Here is a 12810-nt window from a genome sequence, read left to right on the forward strand (position 1 = left end):
GTGTGAGACGAGTGGGACGGGGCCGAGAGCTGTGGGGGCGGAGCCAGGCCGGTGGAGTAAATGATAATGAGCTACACCTGAGCTACACTCACGGTCTCGAGTCCCACGGAGGAGCAACGACACTGGAAGGACCTGGGACATTTTATCTAATTTTCCCGAGCTTTAGTGCCTACATGTTTTTTTTTCTCTATGAAAAGGCATACATGGACCATCTTTCAAAATTTGGGGGTCAGTAATATATATTTTTAAAGAAGTTAAAACTGTTCTTCAGAAATGATGCCTTGAATTGGACAAAAAGGAGAGTAAAGACAAAGTTTTCAAATCAACGCTGTTCTCTTGATCTCAATTCTATTCATCAATCCTGAAGAAAAACGCACCATGGTTTGTTTTCACGAAGACATGAATCGGCACAACTATTTTCAACATAGATAATACATAATAATACATGTTTCTTCAGCAGCAAATCAGCTTATTAGAATGATTTCTGAAGGATCACTGAACACCGGAGTAGTGACTGCTGGAAATTCAGCTTTACTATCACAGGAATAAGTAACATTTGAAAATATTAAAAAATAGAAACAGTCACTTTAAATTATAATAATGTTTCATGATGCTGCTTTAACAGTATTTTTTGATCAAATAAACGCAGCATTGGTGAGCATAAGAGACTTTCATAAACATGAGAAAAATCTTACTGACCCTTAACCTTTGAACTGTCTGTTTAATTTGTGTTTGCACTGTCAGAATATTAAATGAAATATAAGCCTCCATATATATTAGTTTCTCCTTTGTTTGAATAAATAAATACAACAACTCTTAGCAGACAGAAAATACTGAGATATTTGATCAAATTTACATTATTGATAAGCGACTAACAAAAAAAGAAAATCAAACTATTTTTATTGTGGCTGACATATCCAAAAATCGGTTTTCAAATCCACGACAGCAGAAAAAAAAGCAAAGCTCCTGGAGTTTCATTACTTAAAAAACAAAACAAAAACAAATACAGGCTCACATGATGGTACTGCGAAATAGAGATATAAAACCAATACAACGTATATGTACAGGTTACTCTAGTGTTTCTTATACAGTACATATTGGTTTTGATACTCAAAAAATATCTACGAGAACGTCTATAATATTTTGTACATATTCTACTGTTCTACTTATTGTGTCTTGAAGACTTTAGGGGCAACTGCAATCCAGCATCCATTTCATGAACAAATGTGCATTTAGAAAAGATACATAAACACCGGAATTGTACTCAGGACGCAGATTTCCATTTTCAAAATTCATTAGTTCCACTCTTGTAGTACCATCAACAAGGCAAACAATTTCATATGATGGTTGCCCATTTGCACACTGATATTAATAATGACAATCAATGCAACTGTACCCATTTCAAATTGTAAAACAATTCCTTATCAATTTATATGCCGAGACGTCAAGTCATATTTACACTGGCTATAATAACAGCTCTGTGTTTTAGGGAAAAAGGCACAGTCTCGATGAATTCAGAGTCTTTCTTTCAATGAACACATTTACAGTCCATGATCTCGGAATCAAAGCAGCAGACTAATGTTATGTTGCTATGAGAAGTCCTTGAAAAAAAGTGTTTTATCAAACAATCAAAATAATACAGTCAGAAATTATATAAAAGCAAATTAAAACAAAATAATTGCCGTTTACCAAGAACCACCAGCAGTACAACGATCCACGTGCAGATAAGCAGTTTAACTTCAATTCTTTATCCTCCCATACATTACATTTTTTGGTCCAACTGTAACTTTTATGACCAGTTTTACATATAATTGTAGCTTAAAATATATTACCTGCAATTGCTGAAAAAAAAAAAAAGCAGGACTGGGTTCGGTTTTAAAAATAGCAAGCGGCAAATGTGGATAATTTTTTCACCAACAAAAAAATGCTGGTATTTCAAGGACAAGACATATGAGTTCAACATTTTAAAAAGTCAAAGAATTAAAGCATTCCTCATTTCATTTATTATTAAATTACAAATTCTTTCAGCTTGATAAAGAGCTTCAAGAATGTTTAGTAGTCATCGGTACTTTAAAATAAGATGTAAAAACTCCCAAAACAGCATTAATCAGTCAAAAAAAAACAAACAAAAAAACATTAAAGCATTAAATTAATACAATAACAAAACATTCTGAAATGTGGCAGCACCTGTATGTAATCCCTATGGCAGAAAGGTGATGGTTGTCTTGATAAAATGACACGAACAAGACCTCAGTCACTTGCAAAGCGCATTAGAGAGCTTTTAAGCCTTCTTTGAGACGATATGTATTGGGGGGATAAAGCTCTTGACAGGTATTTGGCCCCAAGACTCTTCCCTGTGGCACGGACTAGTTTCAGTTGCTCTAAATGCACTCTTCCAGATGGAGAGCGGTCAGGCAGAACGTATTGAATCCTGCCTCCAGTGTTTCTGACCACAGCGTACAGCGTTATGAGTCTCAGCTAGTCTTTGGGTAGATTTTCTCATAGAAAAAGTTCTGTGCCAGTAGGTACAGTTCTCCATCTTTTTCTCTCACCGCGTGAGCCCGGACGTACTGGAACTGCTCGAGTGCAAACTCATAAAACTCATTCTCCATTTTCCAGATGTCTGACTGCTGCAGTCTGGCTATAGACTCTTTTGTGGGCGGCTTCTTCTCACTCGTTTTCCTTAGGTGCGACTTCTTCCCTTTAGAAATAGACACAAACATTTAACAAAAACAGTCATTATCTAATAGATTTGTAAGGACTTTCTCTCTGCAAACATACCTGTCCGAAAGAGCTCTGTGGCTCCCTTAAAAAAGCGAGGGAGGGCTGCCTCCAACATCATAACAAAGTCTTCCAGCTCCTCCGTCACTCCGACTAACATGTATTCATTCACCAGGTTGTATTTGGCTTGCTCCAAAGCCCATTTGCTGCCAATGTTCCTGTGGAAAGGTGATTGAGAAAATGTACCGAGAGTCCTAAAAGTGGTAGATCTGAATTACTCAGAAAGACAGAGCCTACCAGCACTCAAAGTAATGACCACAGAAGAAGGGAATCTGAAGCCACAGTTTCTCTGGAGCACAGTCAGATCCTCCAGCAGCTACACAATCATCAAACGTCTGAAACACACACAGATCTCTGAGTTCAGCGTGCAAGAAACAAGCCAAAAAAGCTTTATTTTAAAAGCAAAGAAGATCATTTTGTGGTTATAGTAATGGAAGTAATAGTGTTTTATCACTATTTTTTATTTTGTAACGCCATGTCCAGTGTTGGGGAAAGTTACTCAAAAAAAGTAATCCACTACAGATTACTAATTACTTCTTTAAAATTGTAATCTGATTACGTAAGTGATTACTGCATTTAAGAAGTAATCCGATTACTAATTACTTTACTTTCAAGTTTACTTAACTTTTCAAGTTATCAAAGCTAAAAAATACACTTCAAAGAGAATCTCATAGTTCTTTCATTAATTTAATCATTATTTATAGTAATAATAATTTATAATTGTATTATTTAAGAATATAACTTTAAATTGTATTTGTACTTTTTACATAATGATATTTAGATTATTAAATTAAACAGTTAAACAAAATAATAATAATATTAAAATATTTAATATAAAATTTTCTAATAATAATAATATTATTATTATTATTTTGTAAGAATTATTTACTAACACAATGTATTTATTTATTTTGTGAACTCAAACCTAGGTACCTTATAGTTGTGAAATTCATAAAAATTAACAATAGGATAAAAGTAGACGAAGTAACTTCATCGAACACTTGAACCACCAGACTCACCTTTTTGTCCCCTTGCTTTCTGCGTCGCAGGCCTGGTCTGTAGTCATCACCAAAGCGCAAGAAATAGTAGTAAGACACCAAACGCTCAATAGGGTCCCGGATAACATTTATGTAAATAGGCTTTTTCTTCACTCCAAATCTGGTAATGAAATGGGAAAGGGACTGGTATTAGTATTTGTATTAGTATAATAAGGCTAACACATATTTGGGGCATCTAGGCATAATTAAATAGTTGCTTCATGTATGTAGGTAAGGTATGGGAAGACGCACAACACTCGAAACTAACAATATGATTGTATTGTTTATAATGAGCTGTGAGAGGCTTGCTGCAATTCCTTTCATAGCCACCAGGAGTCAGCAGCATTAAACTCCTTTTTGGGTTGTTGGGAATGTAAAACAACATCCTTTCAATGGATATGAATGAATGAGTGGCTAATGTAGGATTCTAGTGATGCAGAACATTGGCAAATCATCTTTCAATGATGTTGGCACTGAATGCAAAAGCTGAAACCACTCTATACAGAATTACTCTGGCAAAACACATCGACCACGACAGGTTGAAATAGCAAAATGACAGGAGCACATAACGCATACTTGGTGAAGTCCAGAAAGGAAACATGTCCATGGTAGAACGCAGGCTTCATCTCCTTCCATAACGTCACATTCTTTACAAACCGTACCTGAAACATGAATTTAGAAAAATATAATACAAAACAGATCCCTTAAGGATTTGCTCTGAAAAAACAATCAACAGTTTAATGATTGCCAACTTTAAGTCCCCTAATGCCTCAGGATAATATAAAGCCATCATACTATAACATCTGCTGCAGTGCACTATTAAGGAAATGCTTTGTGTCATTTAGAGGCTGTTTGGTTCATTTCAGTAAATGGAAACGGTCCAGCGTGATAATCTGTTGTCTGGATGGCTGTGAATGGGAACATGCACAAGTGAATCAAAACTGACCTGATCCTGAAGAGACATGACGGGATTGTTTTTGCTGGTATTGATGTGCAGCACATGGTAGTGGTTCTTGTTGCACAGGTCGTAGGCGATGTTGGTGAAGGAGGTACTGGCTGTTTTGGGCACTCGGTTGTAGATGACCACCAGATCATCTTCCTCGACCAGGGCCACCTTCGCCCCCTCTTGAATGTGCCGTTGCTCAATCTCTCGTACCTCGTGTCTGGCAATGACTCGTTCTGCAATGGAGGCGGAGAAGATGAGGAGACATTAATACAAAATTCAATACTACAAAAAAAAAAAAAAGGAATACTACAAGTACTGTATGTTGAAGGAGCAAAATTGCAAAGAATACTGGACGAATAATTATCTCCTAAAAGAAAATGTCTTTTATTCGATTTCAGCACTATACATTGCAGTTACATGATTTTGAGCATGTGGGCTCAGTGACCTTGCACAAAAAGGCTTTAAGATAATAATAATATTAATACAAATAATAATAATAATAATTTTACAAATCCCAAGTGGGAACTTATACTTGACAATAACAATTATGTTCCAATTTAATTCATATATTTAATTATATTTCAAATATAGATTTTTGACAAAGTTAAAAAAACACCGTATTTGCCAGAATCTATTTTTTTTATTATTAGTATTTCTTTTTAAAGTGCCCCTATTATGCCATTTCGAATATTGAATATTGTCATGTAGCTTTGAATGTAAATGTTCTGCAAAGTTGTAAAGCCGAAAGTGCACGACAAATAAAGTTTTTGTCCCCCAAGAGAAAGAATCTACTTTGATCAGATTAAACGAGTCTTTAATAATTCGAATCCCACTTCTGTGACGGCTACATTTGCATAATGCCCACCAATGTTCTATGCCCTCTCCCAAATGGGACACTTCACGTGCACTTGCAGTCTTGCAGACACAATGGCCGCTGCATGCACATCTTAACCGAAGATCACATGATCATAAATGGAAATCAACATCTATAAAGTGACCATCGCATGTTTCCTTCGATAACGGACTTCTGGAAGGGTTCAGTAGTTCACTTTCATTTGGAATATCCCTACAAATGGCATTTTAAAGGAATAATTCACTCAAAAAAGGTAAATTTGCTATAAAACAAACGAACAAAAAAACAGTCACTCTTTGGCCAAAATGAATATGCGTTTTTTTCTTCATTGGAACAGATTTGGAGAAATTTAGTGTTATATCATTTGCTCACAAATGGATCCTCTGCAGTGAATGGGTGCCATCAGAACGAGAGTCCAAACAGCTGCTAAAAACATCACGATAATTATCAAGTAATCCACACAACTCCAGTCCATTAATTAATATCTTGTGAAGTAAAAAGCTTCATGTTTGTAAGAAACAAATCCATCATTAAGTGTTCTGGCTTTAAACCATCACTTCTGGCCACAATCATCTCTTTTCCATAAGAATGTTTCCTCCAATAAAAAGTCCTTTTGTCCTCTCACATCAAAATCCACTAAACATATTGATTTAGAACAGTTTTTGCTTAAGCATATTCCTCTCCTGATTCAGACGGGATGACTTTTTTAATGGAGAAAGCAATATTATGGATAGAGGACTTGTTTTTAAGTTAAAATGTCTTAATTATGGATTTATTACAAACACTGCTTTTTACTTTACAATACATTAATTGATGGACTACAGTCCATCATGAGGATTATTGTAATGTATAAACTCTCATTCTGACAGCACCCATTCACTGCATATGATCCATTGGTGTACAAGTCATGCTAAATTTCTCCAATTCTGTTCAGATGAAGAAACAAACTCATTTACATCTTGGGAGGCCTGAGGGTGAGTAGATTTTCAGCAAATTTTCATTTTTGGGTAAAACTATTCCAATAAAATCGTGAAGAGAAAAAGAACACTCCGGTAAAATGAAGACTAAACATAAAGAATTATGGCCCCATTAATAAAATATCAAAATCTACCCTTTAATAGTAGTAATTCACCTCTAAACAAAAATTGTTTGTTCTTTGTGTGATGAACTGTGATGGGAAATTTTACGGCAAAAGAGTCATCTGAATTTATAGGTAAATATAGGTTTATTTACCTATATAGGTTTATAGGATAAAAATCGGTGACCGATACATTGTTGTATCCTTACTCTTTACATATTTCCTACTTAATAAGCACACAACTGATGCATTATCCTGAGTGAAAACAGACAGGCAGGAAGAAGACCCTCAGGCTGACAGTGTGTGTCTGATGCTATGGAAGACAGTTGATTTTCACTTCTACTGGCCTTTACAACACTGAGTTCTCTGATAAGCAACTCTTCAGAAGTACAATGATTATTGTTATAATTATTATTATTAAGTTAAAAGTGAATCTAGTGTTCTTTAGCATTGCTGGTGTCATGCAATGAACCCTAACCACACAGCAAACAGAACCGTACCGAACCGACGCTCCAAAACCGTGATACGAACTAGAGGCACTGGTATATCATTAAACCCCTAATGAACCATGAACAGATACAAAACTTAACATATAATATAATAAATGTGAAATGAAAAATGTTAATGGTAAAGTTGAGTGTCTTGTTCCAGTAAAGGCCAGAAATAATAAGATGAGGGAAATGAAATTTAAGATCTACAAGTGTCAGGCTGCTCAGGAGGAGAAGAGGATTTATTGCAGTCAGCTGCCAAACCTGACAAGTTATACTCTGACTGATGTCTTTTCAATGATTCAAATCAGGTTACAGTCTTTCCTTAGATAGAACAAATACATTATTTGAGTAATGTTTGCCTCTGAGAGACTCTACATGGAGGTCACTGTGGGGTCAGTTTATGTTCAAGCTTGTTAGCTCCAGAAGTTGCATTATCATAACACAATGCCATTTACAGCCTTGGCAGAAGGACCAAGGCTGAGAAAGAGAAATGGAGTTGTGCAGTGCATTAAGAACAAAAGAAAAACAGGCCTGAAGTATGTCCTGCGTACAAAGAGACCATAAAAACAGACTAAGAAATGCAAGCAGCTGTATGCCTCTGGTATTCAGGGGGGCTTTGAAGTTTTAATAAACAGTTAGTAAAGCATTGAGCTCATAATCTGCCCCAGTTTATGTACCATCTGGTTACACACAACAGGATGTACCAACTGACACCAATAACTGTTGTTTGTGTGAGATTTGCTATTGATATGTAAGATTAGTATGCAGGGGTGAATTTTAAGTGATTTGGGGGCCCCAGGGAAAATATAAGAATGGGGCCCTATAGATTTGCGATGAGGTTCCTTTTTTGTTATGATGATTGCTGCTGCACAATAGTACCCCATATTTATGTCCAATGTTTCTACATTTTTACACAAATGTTATAATGGCTTTCTTTTATATTGTAAACCACAGAATAGCAATTGATTTACAGTTGAGATAGAGATACAGGTTTTCACAAAAACAAAATAAATGTATAAACATTTTATAATATTACATTCTTTTACAGTTAAAATTGTAAAAAGTTTTTTTTTTTTTTTTGCAGTTACATTGTAATAATACTTCAATTTGACTGTTTTTACTGTATTTTTGATAAAATAAATGCCGCTTTAAGAGACGACTTCATATCACCAACTTTTGAATGGTAGTGTAAATGTTGGCAATTTATATATATTAATAAGAAATAGTTTGATTGTTAAATGAAACATTAAAAATGCACACTAAATCTACAAAAAATTATAAAAGGCTACAAAAGTATTTGTTTAGTCTATGTCATCCACTGCTCTAAAACCTTCCACAATCAATAACGCATTCAAAGTCCTTAAGCATCATAAACACGGCTACTTTGGATCTAAACATGAACAGTAGTCAATGTGCCGGTGCCAAGCCATAAGGGTTGGGTCGATAGACGATGCCAACGTCCATTGCTGATAGCTGACAGACATCTCGATGTTGAGCCGGCGTAATAAACGTAAAAAAGTTGTTCCCAATCATACCTACTGTTCAATGAACACAATTTAAAAAATAAAGATTAACCTATATTGTTCAAAAATGCCAAACGAATTAATGGCAAACAACCCTACAAGCTGTAACACATAGGCTTTGCTTTTTCCACAGTCCCATCAGGGCTCACAGTACGATCTGAAACATGTTCAAAGGGAATCCCAGAACTTCTATTAGCACATGGAGACAAATTACTATCAGGTTAGATATCAAATAACTTTCCGATGCTCATGAACCGTGAAAGTATATGTCAGATGCCATCATTAGAGCAAATGGAACAATAATAAATCAACATTTCAAAATGTGACAACATATACTCAGTAAAAACACCGTTAAAATATTGAGTCAAATGAATCAAACAGTTTACACTAGGTATGTGCTAGAGACTCCATTTGTTCTCAAACCAGATGACAGATTCAAAAACACCATCAATTTCTGCAGTGCTGAGACTGATAGCTTTCTCCAGGTCTAACCAGATGGAAAACCTTCCTCTCACCTTTCCGCCTGCTAACAGGTCTCATATTCCCCAGCAGTTGTGAAGCTATTCATAGACCAAAAAGCTGTTAGGTGATGTGAGTAACTCAGTGTGGATGATGGGAACCAGCTAACCCAAACAACAGCAGCTTGCCTATTATTAATGGAAAGAATGTTGCTCATTCAAACATACAAAGCACTATAATAACTATAATGAATATGGCAGAGATACATCTCTGTGGAGGTGCTGTGAAACAGGTATGATGCGTTACAGTCCAAACGGTGAAGCATTTGGAATAGCCTGTATTTGACATGAAATAGCCCATATCCGATCACTCAGGCAGGTGGTTTTGACGCGTCACAAGTTAAACATGTGGCCTGTGTTTGGAATCACAGCACTCAACCAAAATACAAAAGCCCTGCTGACACATGTACTTCACAGATGTTTAAATTAACTGATTTTGTTCATTACAATAGATTAGATGTACTGTAATAAGCAGAAAACCTTTTAGTTCCACAGACAGACTGTTATCAGCGCTCACAAAATCGATAGCCAGATATCCCGAGTATAGCCCCAGAGTGCAGCCTGTCCGATGGGGCGGGGCAACACATTGGGGCATGGTGACATTTCACTCTGCCCAGTGCCCACCCCTAATTCTATTGGTTTATAAAACAGCAAATCTTATTGGTGTAGACGCTTGAAGCATGATCATGCGCATTCCTTTGTGTACGATTTTGTAAGTGATTTGGCCATATTACAGAAATATTATATGCTATAACTCTACAATCGTAACTTATTATATGTAATAACCGGTCATTTTAGTTACATAAAGTTATTGTTTACAAATAAATGCTTGGTGATGGCACCTCTGTGTTCTTCAGGCTGAATCGAACTATTTTACATTAGCGAGCCGAGCATTCATATTTCTATAAGGGGCTGCGGATTAGCACAAAGTTGGGATTTTTACGTAAATTATAATTCATTGTATTTTAGTGATGGACAAACACGAACATAAGCGGCTGATTTTACGTTTTAAAGCACAACTGTCACAAACATTATTTTGTAAAAAGTGCAAAAAAAAGTTTATATGGCAAAATGTTTCCTTGTTTACCTTTTAATAAATATTTTAGCATATATTCTGAATCTCAATAAATTAGAATGTCATGGAAAAGTTCATTTATTTCAGTAATTCAACTCATATTGTGAAACTCGTGTATTAAATCAATTCAATACACACAGACTGAAGTAGTTTTAGTCTTTGGTTCTTTTAATTCTGATGATATTATAAATATATATATATATATATATATATATATATATATATATATATATATATATATATATATATATATATATATATATATATATATACATATATATACACATTTTGCAAAGATTCGAACATGAAGGATCATGTGACAGAAGACTAGAGTAATGATATTTATGAAAACGTTTAATATATATATAATTTTACTTTCAGCCATTTCACCTGCTTCAACTGTTCACTTAGCTCTTGTGAGTTCTACAGTTTGTATAATTGTAGGTAATTATATTCATATATTTTCATGATATACGATATCTATATTTCCTCCTGCAATGAAAACATGCAAACTCGTTCACATTCGACACGTCAAATGTTTGGGGCTGGTAAGACATTAACATTTTTGAAAGAAGCTCACCAAGGCTGTATTTCTTGCACAGTACAACCGTAATATTAAGAAATACTATTGCAATTTAACATAGCTTTTTTTTATACAAATGTAATTTATTCCAGTGATGGTTAAGCTGAATTTTCATTACAATGTCTTTAGTGTCACATGATCCTTCAGAAATTATTCTAATTTGCTGCTCAAGAAAAATTTCTTATTATTATCAGTGCTGAAATCAGCTTTGCGGTTTAATTTTTTTGTGGAAACTGTGATGTTTCCTTCAGAATTTTTTTATGATATTTGAAAATATAAATATGAATTTTTTTTTTTAAATATAAGTATTTTGTAACATTATAAACATCTTTTGATTAACTGAATGCAATCTTATTCAATAAAATTAATCTTGAGCCCCAACATTTTAAATGGTTAAAAGTTGTTGCATAAATCTTTCATAAATCTTTCTTATACCTGAATGATATGAATAGTACATCAGTTTTATAAATATTAGTTTAGTCTACATGTGAAAATCGTACAGACCCAGATATTTTGATAACTCCTCTAGTTCTAATCAGGTCCTGTTAAAAACTAGAAACAGTAAGGGGGAAAAAAGAAATGGCTTTATGACTAAATTAATTTAATATGTGTTGATGGCGATTTTGTCAATACAAAGATTTTCTGACTGTGGTAACAATTCAGTTGATGGAGGTGAAAATCAGTTTGAAAGCACACTGTAATTTAAATTAATTCGTTCATTGACGTGATTTTTTGTATTGGTCAGTAGTTATAACTAAATAATTGTGGTTTTATATTTAACAGTATTGAGCAATATTTATGGGCAATAAAATACACGCACAATAAGCTGGAGAATGTTAGCAAACATGTTGTATAGATTAATCCAAAATAATGCTTTGTAAACAAGCTTTTATTTCTTCAGCTGTCCCTCAGTTCTTCTGCCTCTTTTGTCCCTGAAGACTCAAGCATAATTGAGCAACATGCTTGAGTACTGACGAAGGAAAATATCCACTGCACAACTAATAGAGTCAAAACTGATACTGGGTCCTGCCTGAATTAAAATCCAGCTGCTGCCTGAGACATGATGGACCATGTAGTATAAACATACACACCAATGATCATTACCTCCCTTAAAATAGTACGGGGGAAACAAATCAAACCACGAAAATGTTGTCAAGTCTACAAATGATTTCAAGACACCTTCTTAGAAAGGAAAGGTTCTTACCCAGCTTCCCCCGCGACTCCTCGAGCTTCTGAATTTGGTTTTCCAAAAAGATCATCGCAATGGCGAAGGCCAACAGAGCCAGGAGCTGAAACTTCGGCGGCATCTTTAACCTTAAAAACCCCATCAAAAAATCCAGCACAGAGAGGACATGCCGTGATAGATAACTTTATGACACTCAGTTTATGGATGAAACGAGCAGGGCTGCTATTTCATGATTCCCAGAGTCCAATATAAACACGAACAACTACAAAACCAGTTCAGCACAAAATGCTGTATGCTTATTGAATCCGATCAGCTCAGACTATCCCTCACTTGAGAAGCAGCTGGAGTGGATGTTCAGTTGTTGTTCAATGCTAGGAAGTGTAGGCACGTTGTGTCAGTGCGCATGCGCATTCGTGGATCAGCTGTCGCTCTGTGACTGGAGAATCTCACTTCACTCAAATACGACTGCTCTACATTCACTGCTCTGACATCACATAATATTCACCATCAGAGATCATGTACAAATATTTCCTATAATTTTCAAAAATATTTATTGCATACAATTAAGCAAGAGATCACATAAAATTACCTTATTTCCAGTTTTGCAATGATACATATCTTGAGTTTAGTTAAAAAGACTACCTATTATTGTTAAATCCCTTTGTTGCCAATTTTTAAAACAGTCTGCTCTTTATTTCAATCAAGGGTGAAGATGATATTTTTTTTTCAAATAGTTATC

General features: G+C 35.0%; 1 protein-coding gene across 1 annotated transcript; it reads right to left on the bottom strand.

The window, feature by feature from the left end:
* Nucleotides 1-883: 883 nt before the first annotated feature.
* LOC128027707 (heparan sulfate 2-O-sulfotransferase 1) lies at nucleotides 884-12499 on the bottom strand. The gene is made up of 7 exons (XM_052615529.1): nucleotides 12090-12499; nucleotides 4765-4997; nucleotides 4395-4480; nucleotides 3801-3939; nucleotides 3019-3116; nucleotides 2782-2939; nucleotides 884-2701 (listed from the first exon to the last, which is right to left on the bottom strand). The coding sequence occupies exons 1-7, from the start codon at nucleotides 12211-12213 to the stop codon at nucleotides 2475-2477; spliced, it is 1065 nt and encodes a 354-aa protein (XP_052471489.1). The 5' UTR covers nucleotides 12214-12499; the 3' UTR covers nucleotides 884-2474.
* Nucleotides 12500-12810: the final 311 nt, after the last annotated feature.

Source organism: Carassius gibelio, chromosome A2 (assembly GCF_023724105.1).
Source record: "Carassius gibelio isolate Cgi1373 ecotype wild population from Czech Republic chromosome A2, carGib1.2-hapl.c, whole genome shotgun sequence".
Classification (NCBI taxonomy): domain Eukaryota; kingdom Metazoa; phylum Chordata; class Actinopteri; order Cypriniformes; family Cyprinidae; genus Carassius; species Carassius gibelio.

Bases quoted from the DNA above. Each gene is read 5' to 3' on its own strand.
- LOC128027707 (XM_052615529.1), bottom strand. From the start codon at position 12,213: ATGGGGTTTTTAAGGTTAAAGATGCCGCCGAAGTTTCAGCTCCTGGCT. The intron at 4,998-12,089 runs GTAAGAACCTTT...CCTCCATTGCAG, and splicing joins GGAGTCGCGGGGGAAGCTGG to AACGAGTCATTGCCAGACAC. The intron at 4,481-4,764 runs GTCAGTTTTGAT...TTCATGTTTCAG, and splicing joins TCATGTCTCTTCAGGATCAG to GTACGGTTTGTAAAGAATGT.